The sequence below is a fragment of the Hyperolius riggenbachi genome, chromosome 2 (assembly GCF_040937935.1).
Source record: "Hyperolius riggenbachi isolate aHypRig1 chromosome 2, aHypRig1.pri, whole genome shotgun sequence".
Classification (NCBI taxonomy): Eukaryota; Metazoa; Chordata; class Amphibia; order Anura; family Hyperoliidae; genus Hyperolius; species Hyperolius riggenbachi.
Window position 1 is genome coordinate 220,727,261 of NC_090647.1, and position 20,788 is coordinate 220,748,048.

General features: G+C 40.3%; 2 protein-coding genes across 2 annotated transcripts in view; both read right to left on the reverse strand.

The window, feature by feature from the left end:
• Positions 1–20,788, reverse strand: part of INPP4A (inositol polyphosphate-4-phosphatase type I A) — a 220,965-nt gene that overhangs the window by 164,803 nt on the left and 35,374 nt on the right. The window lies entirely within an intron of this gene.
• Positions 1–20,788, reverse strand: part of LOC137544919 (inositol polyphosphate-4-phosphatase type I A-like) — a 130,627-nt gene that overhangs the window by 74,439 nt on the left and 35,400 nt on the right. Inside the window, exons 2-4 of the mRNA XM_068266016.1 lie at positions 10,380–10,465; positions 4,767–4,906; positions 337–381 (exon numbers count right to left, since the gene is read on the reverse strand). Coding sequence (XP_068122117.1) covers positions 337–381; positions 4,767–4,860 — 139 coding nt within the window. The 5' untranslated portion in view covers positions 4,861–4,906; positions 10,380–10,465. The remainder of the gene's footprint in view (positions 1–336; positions 382–4,766; positions 4,907–10,379; positions 10,466–20,788) is intronic.

Sequence of the window (20,788 nt, forward strand, 5' to 3'; positions counted from 1 at the left end):
GCAACTTAGCTTGTACCTCCACTACTAATACTTCTCTGCCTGCCTCCGACCCTGGCCTTGTTCCTGACTACAACTGATTGCTGCCTTTCCCTGATGCTCTGGTAGTCTCTGGGTGACTCTCGCCTCAGTGGGAAGTTCAACAGGCTGTTGCTACCATAACAGCACTAATATAAATGCATGTTTCCCAGAAATTGACCTTGATCAATTGTGCTAATAATTTGTAAAGGAGAAGTGGGGCTTTAATACCAACTGTAGCATTTTCAAGACATATGCTTTTTGCAGGAGAAACACAAGATTATGAATGATCAAAAAACAGATATAAATTATCAAGTTTACCCAAACTAAATTCCAGTATTGGCTCATCTGGATCTTGAAAGTTCCCTGTAAATATAATATAAAACAAGAAATTCAGAAAAAGTTAGCTTATTCACCTTGCAAATTAATATTCCAGCACATACATTGATATATGAAATTGTAGGATTACAATTATACAGATTAGGGCTCATCAAACTGGGCAAAAAAAATCCCTCAACTACTTTTCATAACACAATTCCTGGTAACCATTTTCTTTCCTTGTGGTTTTGGGTAACCACGAGCTGCTTGGTTACTTTTGTTATTGTATATACTCAACATTTTTTGCATCCAAAAAATCCCTAAAAATCATTTTACTATATACTCAGGTAACTACCAATCTCCTGCTCATTCTTCCCAGACCAAAAGTGCTAAGGCTCCACCACACCCTGCTGTCCTCCTGTTCTTTGTAGAAATGAGGTGGGAATGCATTATGGGACATGCACTACCCATCTAAAAAGTGCTGCAGCTGGCCTCCCCTTCAACTGAGAGAGAAAGTATTGCAGTGCACCAATTCCCCACCCTGATCTGTATCGCGGTTTGTCACCCCTTTACAGAACTGCAAAGCAGTTGAGTGAGGCAGCAATCTGGCTCAACCATTCGACACCCCAAATTAAAGCTGCAACTGGTCTCCCCCTTTATGCAGTGGGGTAGCAATCCAGCATCCTACCCCAAAGGGTCATGGCTGCTTTGCTGCTTCATGCAAAGTAATGCACCACACATTGCAGCATCCGCCAACTCTCATCAATATGTACCCCAGCACTTTTGGTGATATCAGTGTTAGGGACTGACTGGTGGGACCTTGGACAATGGCAACCACAATGTGCCATTAGATAGCGAATGACACATTGTGCCATCTCAGCAACTCTTGTGGCCACTTCTGCCTCTGACCACCACAAGGTCTCTAACTATAAAGAATTCACCAAAATATATTTCCCGCATTTATCCAGTTCTGTAAAGTTCTAAAGGTTAACTAAACACCTACATATAGATTTTGCTATATACCAGCAGTTGAGAATGTTCACCTGGCTAAACCAGGGCAAAATGGAACAATGTATATGCTATGCCAACTGTCCTGGAGTAATGCATTATGGATATTATTGCTTCTTGTAAACATGGAACTGAAATTATTGTACAGTATATCTTGTGCATGAAGACAACTTTGTGTCTCTAAAACATTATAACTTGAGCTGTTTGCAGGTAGGGGACTATCTGTATTTCCGTTCCATGTTCCCGCGCTGTTCCCGATGTGAGTGTATGTACAGTATATATGTAATGTATATGTGCTGTTATGTGTATTCGTACATTACCTACCCAGTGTTGTGGTGTCTGTCCGTCTTCTGCCTCTCTTCTATTAGCCGCATACACGCTGCTGGTGCATAGCACGCAGACCCGTGAAGTCACACATGCTACACTGGCAGCATGTATGTGGACTAATAAAAGAGAGGCAGAAGATGGACGGACAGTGCAACACAGGGCAGGTAATGTATAAAAGCACATTACAGCACATATACATTACATACATACATACACACACAGCGGCGAAGCAGTGAACACGGCAGCCTTGACCGATTACCGAAAGATTACATGCTGAAATTGATCGGGAATTGGCATGCGGTGTATGGGAAGCTGACAGATCGCTCTCTAATCAATTTGAGTAAGAGAGAGATTTGTCTCTTGGTCGAATCTGCCCATTATCACTAGTTGTATTGCACTTGCCAACACTTATTGTTTTGGATTTTGTGGAGTGTTTAGCGTGCAATTTTTTGGGGGTTGTCTGCTTGCCTTGGTGCAGGGTCCACCTGTTCTGCTGCCTTCTATTGCCAATTAATTTTACTTTTTCACATGTATAGCATAGGATATCTGGACTATCCCCCACCACCCAATCTCTCCAAGAAAAAAAAAAAGTAAAAAGATTCGATAAATGCTTAAGTACAGGAGGTGATTATGTGGAAAAATGACCAGTCAATGCATTGTGGCTAAAATAAATAAAATGTTTTCTTAGCTGATTAAAGGAAAATGGCTGTTTCTTTCTGGATTGTAATATATAGACAGAATGTATTCTGCTTGTAAGAGTCACGTTAGAAAATGAACAACTACTGAGAAGAGAGGTTTTGTATGCATTGTTCCCATGCCAGGGAGTTCACATTCCATTCCACATGCCAAAGCAAATACCTCTATATGATACTCAGTAGTATAGGTGCAACATAACCCAAGCAGATTGATTTTTCTCTCCTTAATAGAGTGCAATGCTATTTTTATAAATAGGGTAGGCAAATATAAAGTATAAATTTCCTTTTATTCAGGCCTGCAGTTGAAGCTTTTTCTATACACAAGATGTGACCACTGTGAGGAACCGATATGCTATACACGCAGATAACACCGTAATTTATCTGGGAGACACAAACAGAGCATTAAGAACAGCACTACAAAGTATTATTTCTGCCTTACAGGTCAATTAGTGTGAATTAGCTTTAAAGAGAACTCAAAGTGAGAGGGATATGGAGGCTGCCATATTTATTTTCTTGTAAACTGGCATAAGTAGTGTGAGTCAAAACCCTGGAACAAGCATATGGCTAATACAGTAATACAGCTAATACAGTCAGAGCACAGCAACTGATCTGCTGCATGCTTGTTCAGGGTCTATGGTTAAAAGTATTTAGCCAAAGGGTCATGAGTACTGCCAGGCAACTGGTATTGTTTAGAAAGGAAATAAATATTGCAGACTCCATATCCCTCTCACCTCAGGTTCCCTTTAAAGCCACTGAGCACAATATCTGTGCTGTTGTCCCACAAAAAGCTTCATATTCTAACAACTACTCTTAGTTACATAAAAGAAGATTTGAAAGCATTCCCAAGTATCCCCTGTGTGTAAAATTGTTTATTTTCGCTGCAGTGAAAAATTGTAGCTTGCTTATTTCTGGTCATGGGCAAAGGCAAGAATCTACCTGTGCTTGCGACTTCACACTGCCCCCCTCCTTTTCTGCTGGAGGGACACAGCTGTTGCCAGGGCGATGTGTCTATTCATCAGAGGAAGGGGGCAGAGTGAAGACACGGGGATCGTGAGCCAGCAATAATTACACTTGCCGATGAACAAAGATATGCAAGTAAGAGAAGTCATTGTAATTTTAGATTTGAGAGCATAATCCCACTTTAATCATGGCGTTCATACCCAAGATATAATGCGTTCTATAACCACACTGAGGCGACCATCAGGATTCTTATGAGGGCCAAACGCATGCAATGAAGTGTGCTTCCATATGCTCGTTTTGTGTACCTCAGCTCTTAAATTAAAGCATTTCATAAGTTTTGAATGTTGGTGACAGCCCATATGTCTCAAGATAATCAAAGCATTACACCTAAAATAAGTCACTTTGTCCATAATTAAACACATGATATAGAATACCCCAAGTAAAAAAAGTCTTGACACTGCAAACATGCTTTTTTTTTCACTTCAGCACAAGAAGGGCTCTGTGCACTGGTCAGCAAATCTCATTCATTTACAGCATACTGTACATACTTCCATAACATCGCCCGTACATCTTATAAATGACCTGCCTGCCTGCTAGCCAACAAGCTGCTCACAGACCCATTTCATAAAGGTCATCTTATCATAATTCTATACATCGCTCTTCTCTAATCTACAACCTCACAGTCTGATCTCAGTAATGCTCACATTTCTCAACTGTCAAAAAAGGGAAAAACCTTCATAAACCAGGCAATATATTGTAACGCATAACAACTTAGACATTGGGCACAAAATTATAATTAAACATAAGCAAGTCACTCAGCTACCTGATTACGGTCAACTTATGAAGTAAACCAATTAAAGGAAAAATATAAAGAAGCTTAAAAGCAAAATGGATTTGCATGGAACAGTTTACAAAAACTTGGCCCAGATTAAATAGCTGTGGTATGCTTTGGTACATATTGAACTGTTGAATATCCTATCGTATCCTGCATTGCCAGTCTTCTTTTTTTTCCCCCTTTCACTAATAGATACTGAGGTACCCTTTTTACTGTGCTTTTGCTTATTCATTTATCTCTTGTTCATCTTTCCTTTTATTTTACTGCATTGTTTGCTGCAGATTTTTTGAAACACTTCAGCCCCCTGCAAGGGGTTAGAATAACCTGTTATCTTGCTTATCTTTTCGGATAAAAATTAATTAAAAAAAAAAAAAAAAAAAGACTTTTGAAACTAAATGCAAAATGGACAATGAATTACAAATAGCTACGTCTTAACTGTTTCAGTAAAAAAAAAAAAAATTAAAAAAAAATTTGATCAAACTGTAGGTACAAATGTCCAGAAGTTGCAAAATGATTTTTTATTTTTTAAGGAAAAGAGTTTGAAAGAAAGTGGCAGAAATGGATAAATAGCATAGAACAGATAGACAGGAAGTACAAACCGCACACACCAGAGAGTGACAAGCCCAGCATTTCAGATGTGACATCGATGGTGGAGTGGGGCCTGGCCGCATGGCGCGGGCTGCTGCGTTGCCTTGTTGACATCTCAGCATGAGGGGGGCAGAGGAATGGTAACTTACTTGTTAAGATCCTACAAAAGAAACATACAGAAACACTATTGGCTAACAAGGAAATCGTAAATAGAAAACTGGAAGTTATCAACAGAACAAAAGCTGTGGTAAACTGCATTTTACTACCGGTATTTTTGTTCCCGTAATAAAAACAACAACTTACTCTGCACAGTAGATTAATAAACCAACAGTAAACCTACTCTATGATTGGCACAGAAGAAAAGTCAATCAAAAACTGGATATTAACAGCAGTCGTACAAGACATAATTAAGTGCATTGTAATTGTTTTTGTTAATTTTATAAAATAGCCGAGGTGGCTGGTTGGAGCAGCCTCTGCCGAGAATCAAGCATGTGTGTGGTGGCCTGATTGTGTCAGCAAGAGGTCCTGACTATAGGATCACCCCGCCCAAGCATGGGTCAAGGCCACTGTTCTCCCCTTACCCCTCCCCCCACTTAGCTGTGCGCCACACACCTTGCTGTCTTTAATACCAAGAAAAATAGTAGTGTATCTTGGCTTTGAATACTGTGGTAAAGAGTCAGACTGTATTCTGTATCACTATCCCTATCTGTGAGAGTTTTCATCTCTTCGTGTCCAGACAGGAAGTGAGTAAATCTCCCCAAAAATGGCAAGGACGAAGCGAGTACATCATTTAATGTTGAGGAGAAAATAAAGAGTTTCTGGTTAGTTTTTACAGCATGCTTGCATTCCCTGTTCATACTAAAGTCAAAGAATGCAGTGAAAACCTTTAAAAAAGGACAGCATCAGTAAAGACACTTTAGCTGATATTTCACATAGGAATAGGAATTTCTGAGAAGCATATATCAGAAGCAAAAATGCAGCTTATTAGAGTACAGTATGCCAAACAGATGTGTAGGCTACTGCGCTGCTAAAAAAATATTTAAATTTGCATTTTATTTCCTGTTACTGCATTCAGATCATAGTGTTAACATTGAAATACTGACATTTGGAAGGCAAATGAGATCACTTGCAAAAGTAAAAATTTTAATGACTCCCTACCAGAAAGTTAAAAAAAATATGTTACAATTCTCACATTGTCATAATTTCTACCCACACCTTAAAACTCTCAACACATTAATGTTTCCCCTTTACATGATGACAATAAAAAATAAGTGTTGTACAATTCCACTGACTACTAACAATCTGTGAATTTTATATGGTCCAAATGCCATCAAACAAAGAACTTTAAAACCCTGTGAAAACATATTAAACTGTTCAAGATATACAGTAGCAATAAAAAAAAAAAAAGTATGTGAACCCTTTGGCATTATATGGATTTCTGCACAAATTGGTCATAAAATGTGATTTGATCTGATCTGATCTTCATCTTCAAGTCATAACATTAGATGATCACAGTCTGCTTAATTAACCACCTTAGCGGTATGGACGAGCTCAGCTCGTCCATTACCGCCAGAGGGTGCCGCTCAGGCCCTGCTGGGCCGATTTTGATGAAATAAAGAGCAGCACACGCAGCCGGCACTTTGCCAGCCGCGTGTGCTGCCCGATCGCCGCCGCTCTGCGGCGATCCGCCGCGAGCAGTGGCGAAAGAGGGTCCCCCCAGCCGCCTGAGCCCTGCGCAGCCGGAACAAATAGTTCCGGCCAGCGCTAAGGGCTGGATCGGAGGCGGCTGACGTCAGGACGTCGACTGACGTCCATGACGTCACTCCGCTCGTCGCCATGGCGACGAAGTAAGCAAAACACGGACGGCTGCTCATTGCGGCCTTCCGTGTTACTTTTGGCCGCCGGAGGCGATCAGAAGAACGCCTCCGGAGCGCCATCTAGTGGGCTTTCATGCAGCCAACTTTCAGTTGGCTGCATGAAATAGTTTTTTTTTTATTTAAAAAACCCCCTCATGCAGCCGCCCTGGCGATCTTAATAGAACGCCAGGGTGGTTAAACTAATACTACACAAATAATTAAATGTTTCCATGTTTTTATTGAACACACCATGTAAACATTCACAGTGCAGGTGGAAAAGGTATGTGAACCCTTGGATTTAATAACTGGTTGAACCTCCTTTGGCAGCAATAACTTCAACCAAATGTTTCCTGTAGTTGCAGATCAGACGTGCACACGGTCAAGATACATTTTTGACCATTCCTCTTTACAGAACCGTTTCAGTTCAGCAATATTCACGGGATGTCTGGTGTAAATCGCTTTCTTGAGGTCATGCCATAGCCTCTCAATAGGGTTGAGGTCAGGACTCTGACTGGGCCACTCCAGAAGGCATATTTTCTTCTGTTTAAGCCATTCTGTTGTTGATTTACTTCTATGCTTTAGGTCGCTGTCCTGTTGCAACACCCATCTTCTGCTGAGCTTCAGCTGGTGGACAGATGGCCTCAAGTTCTCCTGCAAAATGTCTTGATAAACTTGGGAATTCATTTTTCCTTTAATGATCGCAATCCATCCAGGCCCTAATGCAGCAAAGCAGCCCCAAACCATGATGCCACCACCATACTTCACAGTTGGAATGAGGTTTTGATGTTGGTGTACTGTGCCTCTTTTTCTCCACACAGTGTTAAGTGTTTCTTCCAAACAACTGAACTTTGGTTTCATCTGTCCACAGAATATTTTGCCAGTATTGCTGTGGAACATTCAGGTGTTCTTTTGCAAACTTTAATTGTGCAGCAATGTCTTTTCTTGGACAGCAGCGGCTTCCTCTGTAATATCCTTCCATGAACTCCATTCTTGTTTAGTGTTTTACGTATCATAGATTCACTAACAGGGATGTTTAGCTGACACTCTGGGATTCTTCTTCACCTCATTAAGCCATCTGCGCTGTGTTCTTGCAGTCATCTTTACAGGATGGCCTGGACTTATTCCATTGCTAGACAATTTGTCTTACCGTCTGTAGACTGATGAGCAGCAAGACTTTTGGAGATACTTTTATAACCCTTTCTAGCTTTATGCAAGTCAACAATTCTTAATCGTCATCTTCTGAGAGCTCTTTTGTGCGATCATTCACATCAGGCAACATTTCAATCAATAGTAGCAAAAGATGAAGTAGGTTGGCATTTATGTTATGTTGCATAAGTCGGATTTATTAAAGCTATTTTAACAACATGTAAGATGCAAGTGCCAACCTGCTTCATCTTTTGCTACTATTGATTGAAATGTTGCTTGATGTGAATGATCGCACAAAAGACCTCTCAGAAGATGACGATTAAGAATTGTTGACTTGCATAAAGCGAGAAAGGGTTATAAAAGTATAAAAATGCTTCCTCTTTTGCTAATACTTTTTATTGCTACTGCATGCTACCCTCAAAAACCTGCGCTGAACAAGATTGATGTTCAAGTTCAGGATTGACATCAGGTCTTCATTTCCTCTCTCTTTATTTTGCTTATTGATTCTTTATCTCTTCCTCACCCTTTCTTGGACCGTGGGTCCACCCACCCAATATGTACCATTCATGGAAACTGTATGGACATGGTTTATTGTGCTTTTACATAAAACACCATATTGCGGGATTATAAAATTAGTAACTTGTCCACAATTTATCAACATTTTGTATAGATTCAGCTTATTCTATCTTCTTGGTACTGAAAAGATATTTGGGCTGGCAGTGACTAGTAGCAGGTCACGCTCACAGAATGCCGCATTGTGGTGATTTGTAGAACTATATACTGTAGTGAATACGGAACTGGGAGGGAAGTTTTTTTAATTGCATGCTTTGCCAGACTGTAAGGCTGGCCACACACTGGTCGATGTGACGAAAAGATAGATGAACCTCAGAACATAATATGATCAGAGAGGGATCCATCTGATCAAATCCCTCTACAAACTACATATAGATATTTTAATAGCTTTCAGGACAAAATCTATTACAAATCTATCTAACCACATAGTTTCACAATTCAATGCAGAGCAACGACATGCGCCGTTGATCTGCCAGTGCTCACAACACAGCTACTGATCGATAGCTTGACCAAATTGATAGATTTTGGCCAAAAATCAAATTGGTTGATCGGGCCAGCATGTTGGGGCATCGATTTCTATAAGTTTCAAAATAACCGAATAAGATGTATTTCAAGGGTAAAAATCGGCAAACAGATGGCCAGCTTACTTCAACTTTAGGCTCCCTGCACACTGCATGCTATTCCGATTTTTAAAAGTTTTTTACATCCAATTCCGACTTTTAATCGTTACTGCATGCTGCGTTTTTGACTCCGTTTTTTTGTTGATTGCATTCAGGGAAAATCGGAATTGCAAATCGGAATCGCAAAACGGATTTGCAGTGTGCAGGGAGCCTTAAAGGTAACCCGAGATGAATCAATATAAAAGTTTTAAACATACCCGGGGGTTCCTCCAGCCCCCTCCGCCCCGATTTCTCCTCTGCCTCTCCTCCTCCTCCTCCCGGGTAGAAGCCCCATTAGCTTGGGAGCTCCCAGCCATGGTAGCATGACGGATGAGCTCACAGCCACACTGTGCATGAACCGACTGGCCCCGACTGGCCAAACTTACAGGGCTTCTACCAGGAGAAGGAGGAGGCGGAGGAAGATGGCGTGGGAACGATCGGTGTGGAGAGGGCTTGAGGAAGCCCCAGGTATGTATAAAACTTTTGTATTGATTCATCTCAGGTACACTTTAATATGTCAATAACATTATGCAACTTTTTAAAGAAAAATTATATAGGTGAAGTTTGAAAAGGGAAGCCAGAAGAGATGGAGATGTGTCGACAAATTAACCTAAAGAAGAAGCTTTATTCCAAAGCAGGGATAAAAAAAACCCCAGAAACTGTGGGTTGAGAAAGACCAGTAAAACTTGGCTATAGAAGAAGATTTTATATATTTTACTTTACATCTACTTTTAGGGCCCATTTCCACTATCGCGATTTCGCATGCGTTTTTCGCATGCAAATTCGCATAGCAATAGAAGTGAATGGGACTGTTTCCACTTGTCAGGATTCCTTTGCGTTTTTCTGTGCAGAAAAAATTCGCATGGCAGAGCCATCAGAATTCACATATCGCATACCACTATGCGAATCGCATACAATGTATTTAATAGGAAATTCGCATGAGGTTTGGGTATGCGAATTTTCATGCGAATCCGCATGCGAATTCGCATAAAACAATGGAAAAGCACACCAGCACTGTCATGGTTAAATTCGCATACATCGTCATCCATGCAAATTTTCATGCGAATTCGCATAGACCCGCGTGCAAAATTCGCATCCGCATGCGATATTTTACCGCGGCGATTCGCACCGCACAAGTGGAAATGCAGCCTCAGTTTAGGTTCACAGTGGTCAATTGCAAAGCGCACACGTTATAATAAGTATGAACTGTAATGGAGACTGGACATAGACTTTGATACAAAGCCTGCAGCCTAATGCGATCAGTTTCAATGCAGTACTGTGAACAAGCCCCTAGAATTGTATGGGCAGTGAGTTGCCATGCAGAATTATTCTTCAGCGCAATGCATCTAAGTACTGTGAACTAGCCCTAATAGTCTAGTAGCTCTCACTCTAGTATTACCTCAATGTCCCCCTTTAAAACTGTGCTCATCTTGCATCAGTCCATAGGTGTGTATTCTCCTTTCTGACAGTAATCATTTAATATGACTGTAAACAAAAACAAACAAACAAAAATATTAGGAAATATGACAATTATAAAACTTGATTTTAATGTATACAAATAAAAAAAATAAAATACAACAGGTACAGTAACTGGTACAATCTCCCCCATCCCCCCCCGCCCCCACCCAAATCTAGACCCACATAGCATAATGTGAATATAATACATAGAAATGCTTTTATACTCATGGATGTTGGTAGAAGGTATTTCCATCTGATCTAATGTTTTATTAGCATCCAGGCTATTTTTAGCTGTTCTAATTTTTTGCCTTAGCAGATAAAAAGTCCCTCAACACGCATCCAATAATTATACTGGAAATAACAGACTTGTTCTACATGCTGGAAGTAAAATGACAGACACAACAGTCTTATATAACAAGGAAGATGAACTAGGCCAAACTGTTTTAATACACGAACCATGAAATGCAAAAATACAGAAACAATAAACAAACAGTTCAGCCTAGAGTCAGCAGCTGTGGAAAAATGTTATTATTAAACATATGCCTGTATTTTAACAAATTACAAATGAGATGCTTATTCAGTTTTTTTTCAACATGGTATGGAAAATATATATTTTTTTTAATATGCATGTACCCATGAAAGATATATATTTTTTTTATTACCTAACTAAGCCCTTGTAACGGGACAGAAAATTAGTAGTTATCTCTGCAATGGGGACACAGACAGCAATAAACACCAACGCCTATATTCCCTTCCCACTCTTCAAAAAATAAATAAAGCCAAGGTTCCCATTTGTAAACTACATTAAAATTACTGTCAGTGGACCAGTTATGTGTTTACTGGTTCTTCTAACTTGCTTGCTACCATAAGTCATGGATCCAATGGGATTTTTGTATTCATAGTATCATTTCAATAAGAATGTTGAAACAGAAAACAATCCATCAAAAAAAAAAATTCAGGCATTGTATTTATTAAGATGAGACAAAACACATGACTAGTGCCACATCACATCTCTCCGCAAGCACAGCTTTGCCACCCTACCTCTCCCTCTAGATTGTAAGCCTTTGGGCAGAGTCCTCCTCCTTTTGTGTCCTACCTGATCATGCACCTCCATTACTGTGAACCCATGCTAGGCCTCTTGAGTGAACCTAACTTGCCTAATCTCCATGCTCCATCCAGTGACTGACTAAGAATTACCTTGTACTCATACTGTGCTGCGTGATCTGGTCTTTCTTGTATTCAGGTATTGTCCTATTGCTGTATGGCACCCCTAAATATTGTCTGTAACCTAAACTAATGTCCAGCGCTGCGTAATATGTTGGCGCTTTATAAATACAATAAATAAATAATTGAATAATATTTAGATCTATGGGACAAAAGAAGAGCTTGTGATATGTAGTGATCGCAAACCCATCCCCTTCCTTCTAGGTGGTTGACCTGTTGTGTGCACTCCACTGCCAATCTTGCCAAGTGGTTGGGATAATTTCCAGCTCTCACATTGACCTATAGATTGAGGAGTTAATACAGCACACTGCTGCTCATCATGTTAGTGCCAGTCACGGCCAATACCCCCAAGCCTTAAAGCATTGTAACACTCCCCAAAGTGCACTTGCTGTCGGTGCAGTGTCCGATCATGCTGCCCTGCATGCGCAGTACGATCCTGTGCTGCGAGATTTCCTATTCTATTATGCTGTAAGCGAGGTATGGAGGGACCTCCCTAAATTACTTCTATGTCAAATTGCAGCCCCCAAGCCCTGCTGGTTCACGAGATAGATTTGTTTAGTCCCTCCAACCCTCCCACCCCAGCCGTCACACACTGATTGCTATTAGACTAAGAGGTGCCCCAGGGCCCCCAACACCCTTATCTCTAGTTATCTGGCTTGCAATCACTGCCATGTATCCCCTTTTCTCATTTAGCTTCTAGTAATCATGTCATAACATTTCCCTTGGTGATCTGGCTTGCGGACTAGAAAGAGAGCAAAAAAAAGCAATGTGCATCTCTACAAAAATTGTTGAAGGCAGCAGATCAATTAGCCAGGATATACTGAAGTTGGAAAACAAGCACTGGAAAGTCAGGGTCATGCAGGGAAGCTAAACTGGATTATTTCAATAATTAGGTTATTAGGTAGCAAAAGTTTACCGCCTTCACCTGTGTCATTCAGGTTTATGCTGATGGTAGCAGCTGTGTCACCACCTGGTGGTGCTCTTCCTCTTTACATATACTGAGATGTAGTGAGGAACAAGATAAAAAAAAACACAAAGCCTGTAATGTAAGGCTCTTGTTAATGTTGCCAGGGTCAGTGGTTGTGACCATCCCCACGTGTCGCATCAGCCCAGCCCCAGTTTCACAGCTGCAGCCTAATAGGCGAGTGCCAAATAGGGGCGAGTTGCACCAATGCATGTAGGTGTGGCCACAGCTTTGGAAGACTTCAGATAAAAATGGCCGCAGCAATCTTGCTGATGGATGGGGTGGAGTTTCAGACCTCTAATCAGTTACAGGCGAGCGGTTGAGTTACTGCTACTGTCATCCTTGCAGCACTAACAGAGAGCTTAACAATCAGGACTCCTTCAACCTTATATATATTTTTAATCTAGGTTCCTCTTCAGGGCAGCCCAACGTTAGAGATGCACAATTAGGCACATGCTCTAAAAACTTCCACTTTTTGCTGAGTTTTATAGGACTTCCCCCCCTTACCTCACTTCTTGTTATTATGCAAGCTTGATAGCGAAATATTTGTATGTCTTTTCCCTCACTTGTAAGTATGCAATTATTATGTAAGCTTATTTTAGCTGAAACTCTTTTGTTGCTTAGTGTAATAAAGAAATACCGGTAGATTTATTTTCCTTTACTTCTTGAAATTTATATGGTATGGGACAATTGGTCTTTTTAATAAGCCATGGATCCTAGATGTCTTAAAGTGAACCCGAGGTGAGAGTGATATGGAGGCTGCCATATTTGTTTCCTTTTTACCTCCTTAGCAGTACCCCCGAGTCAGGCTCGGGACGGAAATCCACAGCTCAGAGTAGTAACCCCGAGCTGGATCCATGGGAGGTGTGTAATGTGCAGGGCTGCCGCAGATCTATCTAGTGGTATAATTTTTAATGTCCAAAAGCTTATGAAAAAAATATAGTAAATTTAAAAGTAATCATACCGCCAGGTAGGTTAAACAATACTAGTTGCCTGGCAGCCCTGCTGGTCTATTTGGCTGAAGTAGTGTCTGAATACCCCAGAAACAAGCATGCAGCTTATCTTGTCAGTTCCAACAATACTGTCAGAAACACCTTGTTCAGGGGCTGTGGCTAAAAGTATTAGAGGCAGAGTATCAGCAAGAAAGCCAGGCAACAGGTATTACTTAAAAGGAAATAAATATGGCAGCCTCCATATCACTCTCACCTCGGATTCACGTTAATTTAGGACTATGGCCGATTTAGATTTTTCTGAATTAATGAAAATGTGTCAGAACGGTGAAATGTCTGCTGTTTGACATGCAGCTCTTTATATATGACCATCTGGTCAATAACAAAATCTATCATACTTTATTATATGTCAGATGTTGGAAGGCATAATTATTTTGTTTTTGGGTTTTTATTGGTAGATTTGCCGACATGATTCTTTTTTTTGTTTTTTTTTGTTTTGTCAAGTGTTATAAGTATAAGAGATGTTTTTCTATATATTTTTATATGACCTTTAATATATGGTGTACAATTGTGGTGGTTCCTTCTAAGCGCTCTTAATTTCCAGACACTCTGACTCGCCCCGAGGAAGCAGCTGTCCTGTGTCATTAATACAACTTTACTCTCCTTGAAAAGTTACAATATCACCACCAAAGTGTGGAAAGGTTTATAATCTAATTAATCAAAGTAAATTGGTTCCAACCTCAAAATCAGCAAATTTCCGTTCCAGTCCTGTCTGTTTTGTATGGGCGTGTACACACAGTCAGTGAACAGTTCCAATCCTGTCAGGTAAACATGATAGAAAACTCACGCAAAACTGACAGGACTGTTACAGAATTGTACAGATTTACGTGTGAACCAAGCCTAAAGCCTCGTACACACTTTAGATTATGGTCGCCTGGCAGGGTTCAGGAATCAATTTCTTGGATGACAGTCTGTAGTCCAAACTGTACAGATGTGTCCGTAGCCTGCAGGCTAGCGACAAATTCCGTTACTATGAAGGGAAGAGGGATATGTGGCATGTGATGAAGTGGGAGGAGTAAAGATGGAGAACAATAGTGTTGGGCTGTGCTCCAGCAAGAAGATCCGGCAGGCCAATGCTTCGGGGCCCACCATACACACAATAGATTATCGTCGGAGGCTGTCTTTATCGGCCACCTCTGTTAAGTTTTATCTAGTAGTGTGCAAACTCTTAGATCGATAAATTTGACTAACTATGGTAGAGATTAGATTTTGAGTTCCTCTGTAGGAGGGTTAGTGGCGTGACCATAAAGTGCTGTCGAAATGACATTGCTATATGAATGTACAATAATAATCACATGATCAATATTTTTCATTTTGGATTACACAATTACCCAGTTAACAAGGACCAATGTCTCGAAAATCTTAAAATATAAAAATATATGTAAAAGTATACAGATAAGAAGTTTGTTTCCTCCAGAGTAATATGAGCCATCAATAACTTTTCTCCTATGTTGCTGTCACATACAGTAAGTACTGTAGTAGAAATCTGACAGAACCAACAGGTTTTGGACTAGCCAGCATCTTTTTAATACATCTTTTTCAAGGAGTTTATAAAGCATAAAGGCTATGCTGAGAATCCCCTATGGAGAGATGAACTAGCCCAAAACCTGTCGGTTCTGTCAGATTTGTACTACCTACTGTAATTGACAGCGACATAGGAGAAAAAGTAATTTATGGCTCATTTTACTTTGGAACATATGTACTTCTTATTTGTATGTGTTTGCATGTATTTCAAATGTTAAGATTTTCACGACAGTGGTCCTTTAAAAAAAAAAAAAATACAAGGAAAGGTTTTCCAAGTATTTTTCTTAATCTATGCATGTGAATGGTAACTTATTTAAACACACAGACAAGAGGCAGGTATTACTGAAGTTTTCAGCAATGGTAAACTCACAAGGGAAACCCATGTAGGTCAGCCGATTATAAAACCGCTTCTCTGAAATGAAGGTAATGGCTTGCAATTGCCAAGTCACCTAGTGTGTGTGTTATAAGGTCAGCAGACTGAAAGCTACTGTACAGCAGAATGGTCATATGTAAAGTGCTGATTTGGTGTTTAACTAGGACAAATAAAAACACTACTTGACCGTAATATTTAAAATCAAGGCTGTTCATGGTGACCTACAGTATGCAGTGAATGTGTTGGTTTACATTTTACCAGTCAACTAAAAGTTAACACAATTTTTTTTAAATCTAAGAGTCTTCTTCCGGCATGAGAACAGATTCCTTAACGGGTGTAATTTGACTAATTTTTTTTAGTTAGCAGTTATTAAAATATAATTTAGATTTTAATATTTACGGCCTCAAATGTTGGCAGAGTTTTCTCCCCTGCTGTTGAAATGGCCACAACTGAACCCTTTAAAAGAGAACCTGAAGCAAGAAATATAGATACATAATGTAATTCTATCATCTGACATGGTATTGAAACATTTTATTTATTTTTTGCTGCTGCTGTATGCTGGCAATGCATCAAGTCAAAATGTCAGTGTGCCCCTTGAATATTTGGCGTTTATTAAAAGGCTGGGTTTTCAGGACAATGAAGAAGATGCTTGCAGCACAGTGTAAAATGAGAGGCGGTACAACCCTAACTGCGATTTTAAGAATGAACAATTTGCTTGGCAGATATCTTTCACACTACTGAATCATAGTTATTTATAAAACAAAAAATTTTTTTTCCAGAGCATTACCTGACCTATACTGAACTGCTGAAGAAATAACCGTTTAGCTGTTTCTATATTCCTTCTGCTTATAAGGCATGTAACATGTCACTTGCTGGTGAAGTATTGTCTGAATGTTCTTTACATTAGCCAGCACAGTATCATTAGCAACAGGACATGTTACTTACTTCAATCCTAGCAGCTGACTGTTGGAGGTTTTACAGCCAGAGTCACAGCTTATCAACACTGGTTAGCCAGTGCTACAACATGACTGCAATAGTTGAATATAACAATGTTTTTTTAAATGCTTTTACACGACTGTTTTACACGAAGGTTGTCCACATCATGGAAGTTTGTGACATGCATAACCTACTTTCAGGCAACCTTTCGAGAAACACATTGCAAATATGTACATTGACTAAAAGGAAGGAACGAGATGCAATCTATGTGTTGCACGCGTCTGATCAACAGGAAGCATATACAAGCTTACCACGTTTCACAAACAGAAGGATCCACATAAGTCTTGCATAAACGTCCTGATTGTTTAAACCAGATTTTGTAATACAAAATTTGAGTACTAGAAGCTATAGGCTGTCATATTGTTAAGCTGGAGATCAGAAAAAAAAAATGTTAAAGGTTTTTCTTACATCACATTGTCCTGTACAATCCGAAGAAAGGAAGTAAGATTCCTTTTCTGCACTGCACTTGCTAGTCTTCTCTGCTTTCTCTTTTATGCTTAAAGCAAACCTGTCCTTTTTGCAGCAGCACAAGTAACTTGTTTTTTTGATTGGTTTATTTCATTTTTGAGGACTAAGCACCGCTATTACTGCGTGTATATGTGTGTGTTTTATTTCTGATGAATATTATCTGAGAAATATATTATATCATATTTTCTCTTTTCATTAGTGTTTAATTTTAAATGTAGTAGGAGGCAGACATTTTTTTGCCATTTCCTGCCTGCTGGTGGTGGTATTAACTTGGACTACCCTGGGCAGCACAGTGGCGTAGTGGATAGCACTCTCACCTTGCAGCAGTGCTTGGTCCCTGGTTCGAATCCCAGGCAGGGCACTATCTGCACGGAGTTTGTATGTTCTCCCCTTGTCTGCTTGGGTTTCCTCCAGGCGCCCTGGTTTCCCCCCACATCCCAAAAACATACAGATAAGTTAACTGGCTTCGCCTCTAAAATTGGCCCTAGACTACAATGCACATATAAATATGGTAGGGATTAGATTGTGAGCCCCTCTGAGGGCCGGTAAGTTACAAGATGACAGCACTATATAAATACTAAATGATAATGATAATAATAATAATAATAATAATAGTGAGCCCCTCTGAGGGACAGTTAGTGACAAAACTATATATACCCAGTACAGTGATGCGGAAGATGTCTGCGCTTTATCAATACTAAATAATAATTACTTTCATTGCTCCACAGCAGATAGCTCTGAGAACTTAAAGTGTACCTGAGATGATGGAATGTAAAAGTTTTATACATACCTGGGGCTTCCCTCAGTCCCAGTCGGCCTGATCACTCCCTCGCCATCCTCCGCCGCTTCCTGTATCGTCCGCTACGGTCCGGGTAACTTCGGCCAGTTGGAACAGGCGCAGTGCGCCCGCTCGCCCCTATCATGCTCCCGCAGCTGGGTGATGGGAGCACGGCAAGGTGCACACAGCCGGTCCACGCATGCATAGTAAGTCCTAGCTCCAGAATTTAATGGGAGCCATAAAGGAAGATGGAGCAGGTGGAGGACAGCGACGGGGGACGGATCAGGCTGAAGGAGGCTGGAGGAAGCCCCACGTGTGTATAAAACTTTTACATTCCATCCTCTCCGGTCTACTTTAACACCGTCCTGAGCTTTCACCATACACCAGCAGGTGGCCTGTTCATGTTGTTGCAAAGATTAAAGGCTCGTACACACGTCGGATTTTCGCAAACGACCCATCGTTTGGACGTTTGAGAGACCGGTTGTTTGGACGTCAAATCGGGCGTGTGTACAGTCTGTCATTCAGCTGATCAGACTGGACTTGAGCGATCCACCAAGCGGATCACTCAAGTCCAGTCTCATCAGCTGAATGGCAGACTGTACACACGCCCGATTTGACGTCCAAATGACCGGATGTTCAAATGTTCAAACGACCGGTCGTTTGCGAAAATCCGACATGTGTATGTACCTTTACAGTTCCCACTTTGGCCTGTGGATGGCTTCAATTGAAATCTCAATACAATTACTCACCTTCAGCTGCATCCTGTGTCTGTTATTCATCATGGACTATGCCTCTTCCCGGTTAGTTGGCATAACTTTATAGTTACTTGCAGACTGGAATCTCTAGATATTCCTGTACCCGTTCACTGATCTGTACCCGTCTCTAGTTTAATTAACCTGTTGCTAAACCAGTTATCCTGTCCTTAACTTTTCTACTAGCCTGCTCCTTTTGCACTGTGCCTTGATCTGCTATCCACTGGAGTAGCTGCAGCTACTAGCTAATTCTTATACTGCCCTCTGTTGCTTCTTGAGTTCCGAGCTAAAATTATATCGGGAACAGGCACACGCTGCCTAGAGCTAGTTTTCCTCTGCAAGTTGCGATTCAATCACAATTTCTCTATTTTACAAAAAAGCGTTCGATGTTTTGTGCAATTTTTCCATGATCATTTCTTTTCAAGGTGCAATTGTAACATAATCACGGTGCCCCTTTTCCACAGATTTTTCCACAAATATTGTACATGCTGAATTTTTCTTGTGTTTGGGTTGGAACAAAAAAATTGGCATACCAAACGTGGCACTGTGTGATTTTCAGTGGAGAAGGGCCCTTAGGAGAAGCATCCAAACACACTTCTCCTTTGAAGATAAACACTACTGGTCTTGGTAAATTGTGTTCACAACAGTACAACAGTGATATGCTGGAGGCACCTTTCACTGCAAATCACAAAGGGCGTAGCACAAAAAAGCACAACTTTTTCTGTGCCCTTGCTATGGTTTCCTTGCAAAGTGAATGGAAGAGAAAACACATTTGCACCAAAACTTATGCATGCAGTGTATTTGCGCATTTCCAAAAATCAGGTTGCACAAGTAGGAACAGATTAAAGTAGTTTACATTAGAATGAAAATGCACTAGCAAGTGACAAAGCAACTGCACTCCAAAAACAGAACTGAAATGCATGTAGCAGGAACAAGCCCAAACAGTGAGAATTCTGTACCTTTACTTCTCTAGAAGAGAGATGAGAAGAAGAGAGCCATTTATAAATGACTCAAAGTACGATTTCATAAAAAGTAACAATTGCAAAAACAAGGGTGAAAATAAACTGATGAGAAAAACAATTGTATCCATCCTTCCCCTCCTAAAAATTACTTTTTAAGATATCCCACAGTTTTATTTTAAATTTAAATCTAGTTTTTAAGTTTTACGGTTTCATTGTCTTTGCTCAATGACACCTTAAAGCAGGGGTAGGGAACCTTGGCTCTCCAGCTGTGAAGGAACTACAAGCCCCACAATGCATTGCAGGATTCTGACAGCCACAGTCATGATTAATAAAGGCTAATGCATGCTGGGATTTGTAGTTTTATCACAGCTGGAGAGCCAAGGTTCCCTACCGCTGCCTTAAAGTATACTAAAGCTCAAATCTATGATTGAATCATTTGTATCACTTTCCTGCTCTCAAAAGCCATTTACTGACAGGAAAATATTTTATGGCTGTAATTACTAATAGTGAGGGTTATGCTATAGTCTGACCCAGTCCGACCCAGTCCCGACCTGGATAGAAACTGTCACTTGCATACCTGATGTTTAACTCGTTCAGGCAGAGAAAGAAAAAAAAGGAACACAGCCTAGTTATTTGTGTGCTTGTCACTGTACATACACATGTCTATCTCATCATGTCACATGTCACCTTGGTTGTCCTTTAACAAACTTTATTTGGCCTCATATGCATGGCATGGCATATGCATATGAAATGCCTTTCATGTTTCTTGTGCAGCAATGATCTAAAAAGCTGCTAAGAGTTCAATGCCACTTTATTCATGACGCACATCAGAAGACTGATCAGTTTACATCTAATATTAAATGCTATACTACAGATTTCCTATAAATAAATACATCAGCACTTATTCACTGAACTTTATTTTATTCCATTAGTGACTCATTCATTTTACAGTAGTATTAAATCATGTTTTTCTGAAACATAGTAATATTTTTTTCATCATACCTAGTTTCAGAGAAATGCTTACACTGAAGCATACTATTAATAGTGTGAGGGCCGACGGCGGGGTAAGAGCAAGTCAATCTGCTGGGCTGATTGCTTGCCAGGCCCTACAGGCTGCTGTACACACGCTAGATTCTCAATATACGTGGCTGTTATCAGACCCCTTAGCAGAGTTTCCTCTAGAGTGTGTTTGAGGCTAAAGTAACCAATCACCAGCAATTTAAAAAAAACGCAAATCTGAAGCACTGTACAGTTTAGTGCCAGAAATCAGGGTCGCAATCACCATAGGAATCGCTGCAC